At 46.2% G+C, this 18,087-nt stretch overlaps 2 protein-coding genes across 2 annotated transcripts; one reads left to right on the top strand and one right to left on the bottom strand.

Annotated features, from left to right (window-relative positions):
- Nucleotides 1–162: 162 nt before the first annotated feature.
- On the top strand, nucleotides 163–5,329 carry LOC120640348. Its single transcript, XM_039916186.1, has 5 exons — nucleotides 163–588; nucleotides 2,799–2,884; nucleotides 2,974–3,279; nucleotides 3,405–3,488; nucleotides 4,562–5,329. The coding sequence occupies exons 1-5, from the start codon at nucleotides 178–180 to the stop codon at nucleotides 4,968–4,970; spliced, it is 1,296 nt and encodes a 431-aa protein (XP_039772120.1). The 5' UTR covers nucleotides 163–177; the 3' UTR covers nucleotides 4,971–5,329.
- A 746-nt stretch (nucleotides 5,330–6,075) lies between these two features.
- Nucleotides 6,076–9,285, bottom strand: LOC120640337 (protein kinase G11A-like). The gene is made up of 3 exons (XM_039916179.1): nucleotides 9,017–9,285; nucleotides 7,261–8,198; nucleotides 6,076–7,137 (listed from the first exon to the last, which is right to left on the bottom strand). Exons 2-3 carry the CDS (start codon nucleotides 8,067–8,069, stop codon nucleotides 6,261–6,263), a joined length of 1,686 nt encoding a protein of 561 aa, XP_039772113.1. The 5' UTR covers nucleotides 8,070–8,198; nucleotides 9,017–9,285; the 3' UTR covers nucleotides 6,076–6,260.
- Nucleotides 9,286–18,087: the final 8,802 nt, after the last annotated feature.

The raw sequence follows: 18,087 nt of genomic DNA, 5'->3' as shown, positions 1-18,087 counted from the left end.
CGCGGAGTCGTGGATGGGTCCCCAGGCAGCAATTAATAAATTGTTTGACAAAAAATAGAAACTCTCACCGACAAGTGGGCTCACAACTACGTCGTGGTCCCGACTCTACCGTGGCCGTGACTTTTCCCCTTGAGCAAGAACAACCTCCCCCTCCTGCTTCCATAAAACCCCGAGGAGATGCTGGCCATTTTCCCCAAACTCCCCAAGCAATTTCCATTTCTGCCACCACTCTTCTCCTCGCAGCGCGCACCAACCCGCCGCCGCCTACTACCGCTCCGCCTCCTCATGGCCTCCCCCACGGCCGGCGACGCCCCCCTCGCGGCGCCCGCGCCGGCGGCCGACGCGACGGACGCGGCCCTCGCCGCCGCGGCCGCGGTGCCGGATCAGGACGCGGAGTTCGGGTTCCAGCGCCCGGAGGTCGGGAAGGAGAAGCTGGCCGGGACGGTGGGGTTCCACGAGCGCCACGTGTTCCTCTGTTACAAGGGCCCGGAGGAGTGGCCGTCCCACCTCGAGGCCGCCGAGTCCGAACGCCTCCCCCGCCTCCTCGCCGCCGCAATCAAGGCCCGCAAACCCAACCTGAAGAAGACCGTGAGCACCCGTCTCTTCTCCGCGTGATTTTTTTTGTTCTGCTCTGAATTTAGCTGGTTAGGTACTGTGATTTGATGTTGGTACGTCTTTGGTTGGATTTTTGGTAGTTGATTTTTGCTGGAAGTGCGAACTGGAACCTGGTGATTTTGATTTTTGAGCGTAGTTTTCAAGTATTCAACTAGCTCGAGCTATCAGGTGATGTATTAGTTTCGTTTATGACTTTGTCTGCGTACGGCAAGGCTAGTTCATGTGGGTTTTACAGTCCTTGCTCACTGATGGGTCGATTTGATGAGTGCTTTGGCGGATGTGTTGTTTGCTTGTTATTATGATTTTCGTTTGTGAATTAGCCATAGAATTTGGATGGATCTATCTTCATGTAGCTTAGCGATGTTGATATTTTGATGCTTTATGCCAGTTCTAAGTGCAACTTATTGTCTGCATCTAGAAGGCCTTAGTTCTTTTCGCCTCGTCTGTAGACTGTAGCTAGGGAATTAGTGAAGATTGGCTCTTATTGATATGCATATTCTGTTCGGTATCTGAATCGTGGCTTGGGGTTTGAGCTTGGCACAGGATTCACTTTGTGCTATTGGGCTTTGCGAGTCTAGATTTAGTTGCAGTTTGACGATTTTGCTTTCAATTTATTGTTCTGGTTTTGGTTCACTTGACACAGTTGCCCATGAATTAATTGATTTAACACACCTATCTGCCAATTTGGATTGTGCTTACATGTTTTGTATCTGTTTTGGTATTCAGATCCTAACATTTAAAATGTATTTGCACATGAAACTTATATGACTCCTCTGTATGGTTATTTGCTGATTCTATGGTTCCTTCTGGATCCTTGTCATGAGTCGTGTTTCAGTAGTTTCTGTAGGATACCTGAAACGTGCTTTGAGCATTTTTGGACATGGCCCAGAAATTTACTTGAACACTAGTGAGCTCTTTGAGTCTAGATTTTTGTTCTGGTTTAGTTTTTATTCTTTAACTCTATATGTTCTGATTAAGTTTACCCGGATAGAGCCCAAGTGCCCATGAATTTGGTACTGTAATTTAGTTTTTCGTATGGTTCATCTCTTCTATGTAACTTGCATTTTGCTTGCAAGTTGCGCACCCATGATACATTTCCATGCATAAGTTTAGGGGTAGTTATATAATGCTATATGCTTTTTGTCCTCTTTGTAGGGTTCACACACAGACACAACCCCACACCACACTACACCCGCATTTACTTGTGATAACTATCCATATGCGATATTCTATTCTATGTCTGATGATACATGTGCGCATGCCATCTATCTATGTGATTACTTACATTAGTTGGTTTCAAAGCCATGCTCATGTTCCTTCGTTGGCATTGTTTATATTCCAAATGTTCTTCTATCCTAAACTGTATGTGTTTTTATCCATGATTTGAATGGTGTAGCATATAGTATTTGTTATCATTCCTGATTGAATGCTGTTTTCACATTCATATTTAATTTGTTATGCTCTCTGCCTTTGTGTACTTGGTAGAATTTGTAACGTGCAAATGAAGCTTCACGATTTATATGCATCAGGGCCTCTCTCATATGTCTTAGGATGTTACTCCTTGTGTGACTAGCATTTTAGCCCTAACTATAAACTTTACTGCTATTATTTTATGAGTGTTGCTGTCTGTCATATGATATGATGTACGTAGCTGATGTTTGGAAGGAAGGTAACAAACAAGTTTCATTTCTCTAAGATGTTGCAGAATCAATTGCCACTGTGAAAGTGTTTTTCAGCTCCGCTATACAAAGTGAACGGTAGGATTTGAACTGTTTTAACCATGAAAGAAACTTGTAGAAGTTTGTATCGCCCCATATAATGATTTAGGCACATTTCATGTAGTTGCCAAGTTATTGAGAAGTGCACCAAACTGATTTTGACTGTTGTTGTATCCCAGATAAGCAAATATTCCTTTTCTTATATATGAGCTCCTTGAGTGGGTATTACTTATTGTTATGAGCTAGCATTGCCCTTTGGGAGCATGTTATTCTTGAATAGTTGCAACTTTCGGGAGATATTATTCAGTACTAAGAAGATTGCTTTGCTTACTGTGCGTGGCTTGCTTATGTTCTTTGTTTAAAAAAAGTTCGATCCCAGAAAAAGGTTGTAATTGAATTCGATAGGTTTTTGCTAATTGATCCCTTTTTTTTTGCTAATGACTGGTATATTCTACCATGACACAGACCAAATTGACCATCTGTGAAGGAGAAGATGGCACTGAGTCATCTAATGGAGATGTGTTGATCTTTCCAGATATGATCAGATACAAGTAAGCTGCAAGCCTTCTAACTAATAAGCTTGCTTAGGCTTCAAAGACAACTGCTTCTTATTTTTCAATCTGTAACATAATGCTTGCAGAGCTCTGACTCATTTTGACGTCGACAACTTTGTTGAAGAAGTACTTGTGAAGGATACTGAGTGGCTTCCTGGATCTCCTGAGGCTATCAACGGGTCCTATGTCTTTGTTTGCTGCCATGGAAGCAGGGACAAAAGGTGTGGTGTTTGTGGACCTGCTTTGATTAAACGGTTCAAGGAAGACATAAGTGGGTTGGGACTTGATGGTCAGGTGGCTGTCAGAGCATGCTCACACGTGGGAGGTCACAAGTATGCAGGGAATGTGATCATTTTCAGGTCTGATGGCAAGGGAGAAGTGACTGGCCATTGGTAAGGACTGTAACCGACGTAACATTAACTCCTCATTCCCTCTGCATTGTGCGATTTTTCTTTTGCAGATCCATACTCTTGCTTTCTTATAATCCAATTCATACTTACTACATTTACTATGCTAGGTACGGCTACATTGTTCCTGATGATGTGCCTGTCTTGTTGCATAAACATATTGGACAAGGAGAAATTGTTGACCACCTGTGGAGGTATGCACCTTGAACTCTTGCTGTACTCATTTCTTTACACCATGGGTTGAGAACTTGAATGGTTGGGATGTTTTTACACATCTTGTATATCTTATGACGTAGAGTCATGAATGACTAGAAACATGTCAGTTGCCAGCCTATATAATTCTTTTTTTTATCCAGGGAACTACACTATTACAGATTAGCATCCTAGTTTGATTGCAGTCTTAAAGTATTGCTGTTAATAATCTAATAGATCCTTTTAACAATGATTAAATTAGTTTGAACATATATCATAATAATGTTTATTGTTGGAGTCTTCATTTGATTCATTTGTCTTGCACTAAACTAATGTTGTTCAAGACAATGAACTATTAGCATGCATGAAGTTGTGTTCGTGTATAATGAATTTTAAGTTCAGGCATGCTCATGGACAGGAAGATGATTTCCTATATTATCTCATTTGTATTTCAAGTCCTTACTAAATTATTCTTCTTGGCGTATCAAGAATTTCAATGTTGAACTTGTCTGCACTATGTCTAAGCTCACGCTTTGTCTGAGTTAATCTGCTCATAAGGGTAGCTGGTCAAGAATGATATTTCGTTTGTTCTTCATTGGAATTTCCAATTGTGTGGAATAGTGTAGTAAGTTTAGTTTCGCGTTGAATTTCTTACATCTGTAAATATCATGTTACGTGTAATTTCAACAGTCTAAGAACTGAAAGAACGACACTTGCACAGCATCTGTTCGCAGTTGCTTCTTCGAGCGATGGCGCTTTCTAATTTCAATTTAGCAATTTCCTAATTCCTGATATATCAACTTCGATGAATGTATGAAATCCTATAGTGTGTGATAACCCACTGAAACTAAATTCGCGCATGTGTTAGATGAGTATTCAGTATTCTTGAAACATTTGTCCTAAGATGTTCTGTTCTTGGTTTAGATTTGTACTTGTGCACAAGGCATAGGGGTGACCAAATTAATGCTTTGCACCTCAGTTGCTATTTTCAAGTGATCCTACAATTTATATGGCTGAATTAGCTGAATGGCCCTCTTTGACCTGGGGTTCGTGTGTGTGCTATGGTGCCTTGCAGGGGGCAGATGGGTTTATCTGAGGAGCAGCAGAAGCAAGCTCTCGAGCTTAGGAACATGACAAATGGTGCCAAAGAATCCCTTGAAGAAACTGGAATAGATGGTGCTTATTGCAACCCTGCAGCAGCTGGTGGATGCTGCCAGGGCAATGGTGGCTTCACTTGCTGCCAAACTGACCTACCAAAGGAAAAACAGGACAAGAGCGTTGCAGCTGAGCAGAACCAGAAGGGCTCTCAGCAGGAGAATGACAAGGAGAGCGGCACCGGCAGCAAGAAGGGGCACACGAAGACATGCCCGATGCCCACCTGGTTCGAGACCTGGGAGAGGGCTGACACCTATGCTGCTCTTGCTGTTGTTGCAGCCGCTGCCTCGGTGTTTGTCGCTTTCAGAATCTACAAGAACCTCAACTAAACATGAGATCCTTGAAGTACCCGAAACAAGTCTACTGCGGTAAAACAGTCAGTGATGTTTCATCAACAAAAAAAGTCAGCGATGAGAATAATATACTTGTGCATAGTAGTGCGAGGGTAGAACCTTAAAGTAGCTTATTTGGAGATGGTGATGAAAAGGTGTTGCGCCTACTGTTTCTTTTGCTAAACTCCATGTGAAACTCCACTGCGACCAAAGTTTCGATTGCCTTAGCTGCTGTCTATCTTAAGCAAGGCGATGGCCTAGTATCAACATTCACTCTGCTGATATTATATTTTGTTTGGATTTTGGATGTTCTGGAGCATATGGGTTGCTAAAACTATTTGTCAGGTTGATTGGCATATTTTTTTCATCTTAAGCAGGAGTTAACGCTTTTCTTACTGTGCATAGGCGTCAGGAGCTTCCTCTATTTGCGACTTTTTTGTGCATGAGATATGTTTCAATGGTGAACCCGGTGGTGTTGCTGCTCTGTTGCCTTTCTGGGGTGAGCTTTTCCGGCTCAGTATTCACTTTGTGCTTAATAGTGCGGTGATTTTGTTGTGCATGGCTTGAATTCTTAGAATGAACAACCAGTGTCACACAGACTCAGATAAGCTAGATAGTAACGCTACTGAGTGAGGAGATTGCCCCCAAGTGCTGAATCTTGAATCAGTCAGAGATATGGTGTGCAGATTGAAGATTGACTTCCTTTAAGTGCAAGTAGGCTCAGCAGAGTGCGTTGTTTTCTGTGGGATGTTTCCCCCTCGGCTGTGTCCTGTCGGAATCTGCTATACGTTCGAAATGTTGTGACCTATCCGCCTTATTAATGAATGGGGCAGGGCGATTTTGCCTCTTTGCTCTAAAAGAATCAAGATTGACATGCTTATCGGTAGCCTTTCACTGTTGGCAATAATCTGCGAAGCTTTTGATTACTATAGTCAGTCACCTATAGGCTATAAGCACAACTATGGTTCAGTTGCAATGTGATCACCAGACCAAATGACCTTTAGGGTTACTGTCCATGCTACTGATGACATGGCATCATGAGCAAGAACAGCATACTTTGAGTTCAAGAATCAACAGGTCATAGAAATGAAAAATGATGATATTATGCAAAGCAATGCAGAGATCAGCATAATAAGAACTTGTTGAATTACAAATGTAAACTTTAAAAGGTAGCAGAGAAGAGAAGCATGTTGAGGCAAATCTACAGCACCAACCATTTCCTGAAAACATAACATCTGAAAACCCTACATCAAATGGCACAAACCATATATAAAACCCACATGTTTGCTAGAAGAAATCAAACTCCAAGTAGCCATCAGAACCTTTCTGGGGTGCCCCACTGGAACCATCTGCAGCTCCGGATGGTGATGAAGGCAGCTTTGATGGCCTCTCAATCTCGACAGGCTTTGGTACCTCTGGTGGGCTTGCACACCGAATCAGTGCCCAATTCACACCCTCGAAGAAAGGATGCTGCTTGATCTCTGTGGCACCGCGCTTATAAGCTAAACGTTGCTGGGGCTCCTTCACAAGTAGACCCCTAATCAAATCTCTTGCTGAGAAGCTCACAACTGGGTATTCAGGAAAGCGCAATGGCTGGCCGATGACATTGAACAGTGTAGCCCTGTTGCCGGATCCCTTGAAAGGTGTCTTCCCAAACAGCAACTCGTACAAGAATATCCCAAAGGTCCACCAGTCAACAGCGCTGCCATGGCCCTCGCCTTTGATAATCTCAGGGGCCAGGTACTCGTGTGTTCCGACAAATGACATGGATCGCGCATCACTGGGCTCTGCTATGAGCTCAGGCCAGGGGTTGATCTGGGTGGCAACTTCAGTTTTCGGTTTACGATATTTCTTGGACTTGGAGAAGAAGCGTGGACCAAAGCAGGTGGTTGGGGCTGCACAAGATGGTTGAATTATGCAGGAGGGCTCCACACAAGCTGGTTGAACACAGTAGCCTTGGCTGTTCTTCCTGAGTGCTTCTGCGTCAGGGTTCGAAGACTTAATTAGTGTGGGACTGACTGCACACCGAAGGGAAAGGTCGAAATCCGAAAGCATGATGTGCCCATCTTCCCGAACAAGGACATTTTCAGGCTTAAGGTCACGGTATATGATCCCGAGCATGTGCAAGTATTCTAGTGCCAGGAGAACTTCTGCTACGTAGAATCTGCAGTGTCAGAACATTTCATTAGTAAACCACCTATTTAGATAGTGGAACAAGGCAGCAAGCTACAAATTTTATTCGGTCATGATGATTTCACAATTAAGGTAAAATACAGGTAACACATACTTGACTGCTTGCTCTGGAAAATGTTTGCCAGGCTGCCTCTGTCGAAGGGTGTGCAGGTCTCCCCCAGGGCAGAACTCCATTACAAGGCAGGAGAACTTGTCGGTCTCAAAGTGAGTGTAAAGTGTAGGAAGGAAGGGGTGATCCAGGCATTGCAAAATCTCCTTCTCCGTTTGAGCTCGAAGCAACTTTTTACGGCTTGCTAGCGATGCCTTATCCATAACCTTCATTGCGAAATAGCTCTTTGTCCCATTCAATTCAGAGAGATGCACACTGCCAATATCACCACAGCCTAGCCTCTTCAGCAGCCTGAAATGACTCAGCCCAAGGATCCCATCTCTGGTTCTGACCATCTGAATCGCCTCCCACCGTGAATCATTCGCTTTGTGAGAATTCGTGCTCCTAGTCATGCTGCTACATAAACTTTCATCGCTGACATCACTGCTAGTGCTAGGCCTGCATCTTCCACTATTGCCTCTGTCACCAACCTCTGATGGATCGGTCAACCTAGCACTTGCACTAACCTTCGGTTGATTACTACCTTCATATGTTTGAAATGAAGTGGAGCTTCCATTCATATTCCCGTGCTCCACAACAGATTCTTTGAGGTGGTGGTCTTGTTTCTGCTCCTTCGGCTCCAGTTTATCACTCAATTTGCTCAGGTTAGCTGTTTCTGGTGACACAGTTGGTGCTGAAGCACAAGAATTGTTTGCCTGGGGGATCTCCATAGGAGATGGGCTCTTTGAACAGTGCTTCAGTTCTGGAATGCCTGAGATTTCTGGGAGAATTTGAGGCATCGCTTTGGAAGCCATTGCTGCAACAACCGTCTGTTTATCAGACAAGACGACCAGAGACTGCAACTAGCTGAATGCTTGAATCTGGTCAGTCAGGAAGCAACCTTGGCATCGTGGTGGACTAGGCTTCATTCAGACATTCACGATCTGCAAAAGGGGAAGAAAACCTTCGATCAGACGCAATCATGAACAAGGTCTCGCCAAGTGATTGAATTTACAAATTACAACAAATATTTACCCACCCCAATAACGAAGAAACAGGAGAACTGAAGTGGCCAAACAACATAGAACTAATAACCTGATTGTGACATATTAAAGTAATTAATAAATCAAGAAAACGGCCGCCAAATTCAGCGTCATCGACCTTTCACCATGGACGCTCATCATTGGGTGCTCAATGTGCGGCGCACTTGGGGATTCATCTGTTCAGCTAGGGAAGCTAAAGCTGTGGAGGTCTCATTCCGATGACCATCAACTGTGTCCAAGTCCAACCCCCCACTAAGCCCAATCATGCAACGCTACAGATCTAGCATCCTCTTTGGCAATAAACAAGTGTTTGATCAGCAGAGAGAGCTCGCGAAAGGCGCCATCATTGCTGCTCAAAAAAGAGAAAGTCGCCCCCAAAATGAATGCCTTTGGTTTCTCGCAAAGCTCGCCAGTTGAAATCGGGGCACATTTCGAGCAGTTTTATCATTTGAAGGATGATGCAAAAAAAATGTCAATTTATATTTGTTAATTATTTTTGCGCTGGCTGCAGAAAGCCGAGCGGAGAAGGAATCAATAACCCGCCAAAAGCAAGAACCTTCTTATCTTTCTGCGAAATGCAGGACAGCAGAAGACGAGCAAAATAATTCTGGAATCCAGACAAGACAGATCTATATGACCAAAGCATCACGAAAGACAGCCAAATCAGGAGCCGGGGAAACCAAAAACAGCGAAAAAATGTGCTGCGACAGAAATCTCACCAGATTGCGCAGAGCCTGGAAGCACCTGAAAAGCTGAATCTTTCTGCTCTCAAGAACCAAACAAGCAAGAAGGCGCCGAGGAGACGGGATTCCGAGCCAGCGCTTCAGTCAAGTCCTCCCGAGCTCTGGCGCGTGGGGGGGCTGCACAACGTGTACTTGTGGAGCAATGGCGGAGGAGGGGAAGGAGGAGAAGAGGGCAGGAAACGGGAAGTGTCAAGTATTAATGGCCTGCCTTTCTGCTCCGTGCTCCCCGGCCCGTCAATTGGCCTTCTTTTTCTATCGTTTTTGGTAATCCATTTCGCAGGCGCAATGATCCTGTCTCGTGGTTTCAGTTTCAGGGTCCCTGGAGGTGTATTTCTCGAAAATGACATGGCCGCCTCAATCCTCCGTTGATCCTTCCCGAGCAAAGAAAGTATATGGAATTAGTTTATAGTTTTTCTATGATTTTACAGTATTAAATGAACATCCCTATATCAACAGAATCTTTTTTTGTCAAAATTCAGCATACACGCGTTGAGATCCTGAACAGATTTCAGAAATCAAATGGCTCCCAATCGAATACTCGTAGCAAATAGCTACACCTTCATAAATCATTTTAACCCTGTACAAGATCGTTTTAACCCTTTACAAATCATCCTGCAGCGAACGTTGCAACTTTACCATCACGCATCGCACCCCATAAACATCGTAAACATAATATTTCGATATATGCATGGAGTACTAAATGAATTCTATTTACAAAACTTTTTGTATTGATGGGCTGTAAATCGCGAGACGAATCTAATGAGCCTACTTAATCCATGATTTGCAACAGTAATGCTACAGTAACCATCCGCTAATTATTGATTAATCATAGATTAATTAGTGTCGTTTGATTCGTCTCGCAATTTACAACTCATATGTGCAAAAAGTTTTGTAAATAGACTTCATTTAGTACTTCAAATTAATAAGATTCCAACATAAAAATTTTTACACGTGAAACTAAACACGGCCTTACAATAGCAGTCTTAGGCCTTGTTTAGATGCATAAAGATTTAGGTGTAAAATATTATAGTAATTTTATTTATATTTAATAATTATTGTCTCGCTATGGATTAACTAGACTTAAAAAATTCATCTCGCAAATTATAGATAAATTATGTAATTATTTATTTTATTTATCTACATTTAATATTTCATGCATGTGTTAAAATATTTTATGTGATGAGAAATTTTGTACCATGTATGTGTTAAAATATTCGATGGTTGAGAAATTTTGTATCAAGACCTATTACAGTAAAGAAATCACATCGGCAATCAAGTCGATGCGACAAAACACTCCTCTCTCGAGTCACTTCATTAGAGCGAGCGGTCATCAACTTTTCCTTGCTTTTCGAGAAGGAATCGCCAAATCGGGTGCCAGAAAAAAAAAAGGAAAAATTTACTGCTGCTACCTGGGCCATTAGGCACTGCCGCTGCGTAAATCTCCTTCGGGGTCTAGGTAAATTGAAAAGAAAATAACAGTGTAGTGAGCATGTTTTTTTTTAATCTTCGGGCTGCCAAACTGATGATGCGATTTTGTCTGTAGGAGGCTAGAGGCATTGGGTTTTCCCACGGCTACATTGTGATTAGACTAATCAGAAGGCCTAATACGCATTAGAATCTTCGTTTGGCTCTAGATAGAATAGAAAGTGGCATAAAAAAAAAAGATAGAATAGAAGGCCACAATTTGAGTATACCACAAATGACAATGAGCTAGTAGACAACATTGACTTTGTACACCAAAGTAAATTCATGGCATTCTGTCCCGAACTACCCCCCCCCCCCCCCCAACCCCCCCCCCCCCCCCCCCCCCCCCCCCCCCCCCCCCCCCCCCCCCCCCCCCCCCCCCCCCCCCCCCCCCCCCCCCCCCCCCCCCCCCCGAATGTATAATTCATCAATTAATCCTACGCGTACGATGCTTTTGAGATCGTCTAGGACAGTGAGGCAGCTCAAATACGAGCAAGCCTTTATACCCATCCCAACCGTTCTGAGACGTAGCGGTACAACTAGCGGTTTAAATTCGAAACTACTATCTGTTGCGCTCATAAAGTGATGCCAAATACAGTACGTACATTCCGTTTCAAAATTCAAAAAAAAAGAAGAAGAATACAGTACGTGCATCGTCATTAGGTGCCAATTTTCACCGATCACCTCAGGTTGCAAAGATGACAGGTTCACTGTTCACGTGCGTCACGACGAGTTCATGGCCACGGGGTGCCGGCGAACCCACCGCTCTTCTACCCGGAGTTGCTGGTGAACTCCGGTGGATCTCCCATCCATCTCGTCCCGAAACGAGGCTCGAGATAGCTGCGATACTGTGCAGCAGGCGTACACGAAACTGACGGGTTCTAGACTTTCGTAGGTTAGGCGCCGGCGTCTGCCGTGCGGAACAGTCGCCATCCTACAGCTACGACCCCAATTTTTGCAATTTATTCCTTTTCGCGAAAGAATTTCACATATAAATTTTTTTTGTAATTTTTTTTACAAATAGACTCTGGGGTCGGCGCCGGCGGCGCCAAGGTGCCACGCTCGCACAACCACCTAGGCTCGGCGCCCTGGATCTTGGCGCCGAGATCGGCGCCACCGTTCTTGGCGCCGAGCCCTTTTTACGATCGGGCAAAGGGGGCGGTCAATCCATTTGACCGCGCCGCCCGCCCGCCCGCCGTTTACCCTGCCCCAGCCCTCACCCCGTCGCCGCCGCCGTCGTCCCTCCCCGCCGGGGTCGCGCGCCGTCGTCCCCGAAGCAAGGCGCCGGGGCCGGGCGCCGTCGTCGTCGCCCCTCCCCCAGAACCAGGCACCGGGGCGAGGCGCCTTCCTCCCCGGCCCCGCCCTCGGCCCCGCACACGCCGCCGCCGTCCGCAGTCGTCCTCCCTGCCTCGGCCCTCGCCCGCCGTCCCTTGCCTCGGCCCTCCCCCGAAACCAGGCGTCGGGGCCGCGGCCCTCTCCCTGTCAGCTTCACGTTCAGCCGCCGCCTTACGATCCACCTCCTCCATCCTCTTACGGATATCTTCTTGCTCTTTCTTGTGCTTCTCCTCTTGCTGTTCCTCATGCTTCATTCGGCGCCAACGTTCCGCAGCCCACCTTACTTGTTGTTCCACAAAGTCCTTTGCCTGCTACGACTGCTCGGTGTCGAACCACTGCACAAAATCACAAAGAGGCGGAGGAGACTATGTCCAACAAAAGTTAGAATCATAACACAATGTTAGGTCACAAAGGAAAAAAGCGTATGTTGTCGTGCTACCTTAGCCCGGTTTTTGCCGTATCACTTAGGTGGATCATATTCGTAGTTCTCACACATAAAGAACCTCATCCCGTAATCATCGCCTAAAACATCTGATTTCATTAACTTGCACAACGAACCGCAGTAACACATTGGCACATCAGTTCCTTCAGGTATGGTTGTTTCATGCTTGCTCCATGGAATGTAGGTTGATCCCGAGGAAGACATTGTCGTTTTGGTGTAGTGGCCCTAATGACGAACATTTATTTCAACAATGCACCTATTCGAAATAAAATTCATGCGTCAAAAATTAAGAGGGCATAGAGGATACCTTCAGATACTTTGCTGTTGTAGATCTGTGGTTTTAATCGGACTTCCCAAGGTTAAATTTCTCGTTTGGGCGAGTGGAGGTTCTGATAAAAACCGAGAAGGGGGAACAAATGATAGACGCTCGGGAAGAAGGGAAGAAAGGGGTATATATGGCGCCTAGCTCGGCGCCACAAATTAAGGCGCCGAGCTCGGCGCCATGGATCTCGGCGCCAAGATCTGCGGCACCAAGACTAGGCCCATGTCGAATGTCAAGTTGGCCAGGTGATTGTGCGTGCGCGGCACCTCGGCGCCGTGATCTGTGGCGCCGAGACGTGTTAGCTCGACGCCACAGTTTACGGCGCCGATCCCCATGGTTCATTTGTTAAAAAGTTACAAAAGGGCCTATATGTGAAATTGTTTCACGAAAAAGGCTAAATTACAAAAATTGCGGCAGCTACGGCGGCCGCCGGGCCGGGGTCGCCAGTTATGGGACGCCATGAAGGGTGCCCGTCTGCCTCGCTGTCCTGAGCGCCGAGCGCGTCCCCTCTCTCTGCCCAAGCCCGAGGTGAAGTGCACCGGCATCGATCGCAGCGCTAGTCGCCGGTTAACCCCCAACTAGTGCCAGCCGCGCCGTGGCGTCCCGGGCTCACGACGAGCCTGATTGGTCAGATGCTAATTTTTGCCAAACCAATATACTAGGTCAATAGCGCGCTTCGCCGCGCCCCATCTCTTCCTCCACTCACCTCGCCGCGCGCGGATGGCGGCGCGGCTGCCCTCTCCTCCCTTCCCTCCTGCCTCTCCTTCCACTCCCCTCCCCGCGCGCCCCGTCTCTCCCTCCACTCACCTCCCCGCACGCTGATGGCGGCGCGGCTGCCCTCCCCTCCCTCCTCTCTCGTCTCTCCCTCCACTCCACTCCCCACGCGCGGATGGCGGTGCGGCGGCCCTCCCCTCCATCCCCCTCTCGTCTCTCTCTACTCTCCCGTGCGCGGATGGCGGCGCGGCGGCATGCAGACGGTGGTGCGGGACCGGTCGAAGCGGGGATGGCAGCGCGGGCGCCGCCGAGGCCGCGGGCGTAGCCGAGGTGGCTGCACGCGGACAGCGGCTCAGGCGTGGACGCCAGCGCGGGCGTGGCCGAAGATGGGACGTCCTCGCGGCGAAGCCGAATCCTGCGGTCAGCGGCGCGGGCGAGGCCGAGGTGACGGGAATGGCGAGGCCGAGGCGGGAACGGCAGGGCCGGATCCGGCGATGGCCGATGTTTCATGGACGGGAAGTGCAGGGACCGTAGCGAGCACAGGAGGCGCGCAAAGTGGGCCGGGGCAGCAGGCCCAGTTGGTGCGGCGAAGGTGGTTGGCTGCGGTGGGCTGAAATGCAGGGCCTGCGGTGGGCTGGACACGTGTCAGCTCCAGGTGAACCAAGCTCTCCTAGCCTTGCCTCTCCACAGTTGATAAGAGTAAGAGTATTAGGCCACTCCCAATGGGAGTTTTATAGAGGTTTCATGCGCATTAATTAACATGCCATGTAGGATTATATGATGATATGTCATAGAATTTAAGAAGAAAGTGAAGAAACCAGTTTTATCTAGATGAAACTCTCTCTACACAAATACCAACACTCTATGAATCTTGAAATTAAATGCAACATAGACCCTAGAAAACCACAACATGAAATTATGCATTGGGAGAGATAGTTTCAACCATTGTTTCATCGTCTTTTTGCTTATGTGGCTATCTTGGAAACATCAATATGAAACCCTCCACTGGGATTGGCCTTAGCTTCCCAAAATCAGAACATGCCAAAGTGTTGGTAAGAAATTTAGATACTTATTTGGTTTAGTGCCAACCAATAGTCTCTTCTCTCTTAAAGATTTAAGAAGTTTCTATTGACTTGTCATGATTTTGGTCAAAATGATCAATTTCTAGACATGGACCAATTGATAGCCAAATTTTATTGGCAAGTCTAGATTTTGGCATGGTAAAAATTGGTAACAAACCAAGCAGGCTTGAAATCACCGTGCCCTTGGGTATGCGCTGCTGCCATCTCGTTCCAAATCGCTTTATTTTCTTATAAAAAAAAGGAAACTATGTGCATGCCACGAAGTCAAGGCGTGTGTCCACGAACACCGGTATTTAGGAAATAGGAATGCGTCCTCGATGTCAAGGCGAGATTACCGGCCACGCATCATGGATGCTAATCATCTCCGGTATTTGGAATCCAAGGCAAACGGCTGGCGATTAGCATAGACAATTGCGCTAGCTTACTAGATGCCGATGCAGCCCGGCGGCCAGCAGGCCCTTAGACCAGATGCGCACACATGCTCTTCTGTTCTGCCAATGCCATCTCATAATCCACGCGTGCAGGGCCTGCCTCCCATGTTCAAGATCTCAGCGCTGCAAGCCTGAAACTGCAATTTCGTCCAGAAGAGAGCAGGCAGGGGCTTGTCCATTCTCCATCGAACAAGCTGCTCGGCTTTGCCGAGCCGAGAGGAAGCATGTGCGGAGCACATGGCGCGCCGCTTGCAGGAAGCATCCGCGGAGAAACAAAGATCTCTGCCACACGCCAACCACTGTTCTCCTGTCCCGGCCAGAATCTCAAGCAGGGCGGCTCTGCAGCCCAAGTTCCAGGTCCAGCCGTCCAGGCCTCCAGTGTGCGTGGTCTGCTGCGATGCACGTTCCGACGAAGCTCGCGGCGGCGCCGTCGCGTAACAGGGCCCGCGGGCGTGCCCATCCAGCCCGCACTGTTGCCGTCGGCCCGTCGCCGTCGAGACGCAGGCAGGGGGACGTCCCTCTCGTCCGAGCTGACATTGAAATGGTCGTCGTCTTACCCATCAGCAATGATCGCGGCTACAGTAAGCTGTAACCGTCTTGATGCGGTGCGTGCCAGTAATCGAGTCTTGCCAATCGATGGACGCCGCCTGCGCTGGAGGACAATTAGCGCGGCAATCATTTTCCCAAATCTACAATGCGCTCCTTCTCCTGGGGTCTGGGGAGCAAGTGCCATAATTGGTCAGAAAGAACATGCACCTTGTTTCTGTGTGACTAGGGCCGGACCTGGGCCAGAAATTGAGTGGCAGCCCGTTACTTGTGGACCTCTACTGCTAAAGGAAAATAAGGCCCAACTCTATAGGAATGTGGGCTTTCAGTGGAGGCCCGTGCCGCACACCCCCACTGAGACGGGAAACCTATACATCTTTCGGAAGATAGTTTGCTATGAAATTTCCATTTTAAGATGCGTGCAGAACACAAACAAGTGGCTGAGATTCCTGTGGGCTGAGCGGATCAGCGGACTGCTTCAAAATTAGGGTGACAGGACAGGGTTGGTTGAGCGGGTGGAGGTTCAATTGATTTGCTAGCTTAAAACACATTTTTCTCTTAAACCGTGAGTCCGTTTTCGATTCCGTTTGAACCATCGTGTTGTTTAGAATTAATGCAACAAAATGAAACCCCATATGAATATATTTTTTAATTTTTAAAAACTCAACACTTGGAATATATACATTCAACATTTTTTATATACAGATTCAACATCTCAGTATAAAATGTTGAATTTGTTTATTGGAATTGTTGAACTAAGTCCGAATGATTGTTGAATCTTGTATATTAAAATATTGAATCTATTAATATAATATTCCACATATACTAGGTCACATGATATTTAGAAAAAATAAACAAAAAAAAGATAGCATACTTACCACCTTTGTTACGTTATGCTGTGTCTGCACTGCTCATGCATGGGCTGCGGCGCCGTCTCGCTCGCTGAGGTGTCAGTTTCACGTGGGCTAGCAACATAGCATAGAGCAGGTGGGCCATTATGGGCCGTGCGATGTTTTGCTTAACCATCTTCCGTTAGACATATAGGATGCCCCTCAGTGAGACCGGAAATCATATGCATTTTTTCTTCCTCACCTAGTCACCTGCCAGTGTTTGAGATTCTTGCAAATCATTTCGTGCGTTAGATCTACTCAACCCAAATTTTTTTCCTCTTCTTTCCTCCTTCCTCCCATGCACCGCCCCTGCCGCTACGCCGCGCGCTGCGCAGCTGCCGCACGCCACGCGCTGGTGCTGCTGCCCGCCCCGCGCTCCTGTGTGCCGCCGCTGCTGCCCGCCCCGTGCTGCTGCTGCGCTGCCGCCGCTGCTGCGCGCCGCCGCCGCGCACGCCGCTGCCGGAGAAGAAACTCTATTCAAACATTTTCATTTTAGTATTTTTAACATTTTATTTTTTCAATTTCAACATTTTATTTTTATAATTTCAATATTTTAAAAGTCAAATGTTGAACATGTTTAACAAAATATTGAGTTAATACTATCAAAATATTGGACATATTTGTAGCACATAATTGAACCAAAGTGGGCTTTAGAGATGGATAGCTTATCTATCTTTCAGAAGATAGATATGAGCATATCAATCTATAAAAAGTTGAAACAATTGAAACTCTTTCTCATCAAGATTGGGCCCACCGTACCATTCACGGAGGCCCCACTTGTTAGTCCAAAAAGTTTGACGAAAGAGAGGGGGAGATTGATTTCGTCAATGTTTCCGACCAAAATCTTAATACTTTTTACACCAGCAATTTCCTATACCCGTGTATTACTTTTCTTTAGCACATACTTTTACTTTCCTTTCCACAAGCATTCACCCATAATTTGTGTCATTATTTATTTAGAAGAATAATAATTGACATCATTGTTTTTTGAAGAAAAAAAAAAGATGTGTATTATTTTTGGAAGAAAAATAAATAACATCATTGCTTGATGGAAGAAAAATTAAATACGTGTCTGTGGCACGTACATCTCCCCTAGTTATTATAGTTATTATTAGACTAAGTCTAGTAATTTCGCCCGCAGCAGCGGCAATGAGAGCGTGGTGGACCCCATCTGCATTGAATGATGTGATGTCTTCTTAGCCAATGGTTGCTGCGCAAGAGGATTGCTCAGCCAATAGCTATTGCCAGAGAGTGTTGCGCCGGCGGAGAGCGGGCGTGTCGGGAGCCGCTCGCTCTTGTCTCTCTCCTCTATTCTCTCTTCAATACGTCAGATTTCCTCCGCTCCACGCCTATTACTAAACTTACTCTTAGTATACCATGTAATGTACAAACAAAATATTCCAACATGGAGTAATCAAAAGGGCCTACCATGTAATGTCAGCGCCGGCAAAAATAGAGTCATAGACTACTAAACCTAACTGGCACTTCGAACAGCAGGGAAGTTGTAAGTTTTCTGTGGTTTGCCATTATTATGATGTAGGGGAACATTAATTGAAGTATACCTTTGACCATTTGCCTATCGGGTCCCGATTAAATCCTCTTGGTATAAGAGCTAAAGAGCAGCAGCAAGTTCTCAACTCCTGATCTGCAAAGTGCTACAACTGCCATTGAACTTAAAAACAAAAACGTTCCAGTCCTAAGCAAGTGAGTTAGGCCACCAATAACTTGAATGAATAAGGTACATGGTAAATTTTAAGAAGTGCAGAGTCTAGGCAGATAATAAGCAAATCGATAAAAACAGTAAGCCAATAACTATGTGGT

The sequence above is a fragment of the Panicum virgatum genome, chromosome 1K (genome assembly GCF_016808335.1).
Source record: "Panicum virgatum strain AP13 chromosome 1K, P.virgatum_v5, whole genome shotgun sequence".
In the NCBI taxonomy this organism is placed as follows: domain Eukaryota; kingdom Viridiplantae; phylum Streptophyta; class Magnoliopsida; order Poales; family Poaceae; genus Panicum; species Panicum virgatum.
Note: the sequence above shows the minus strand (reverse complement) of the source record. Positions and strands in the feature narration are given on the sequence as shown.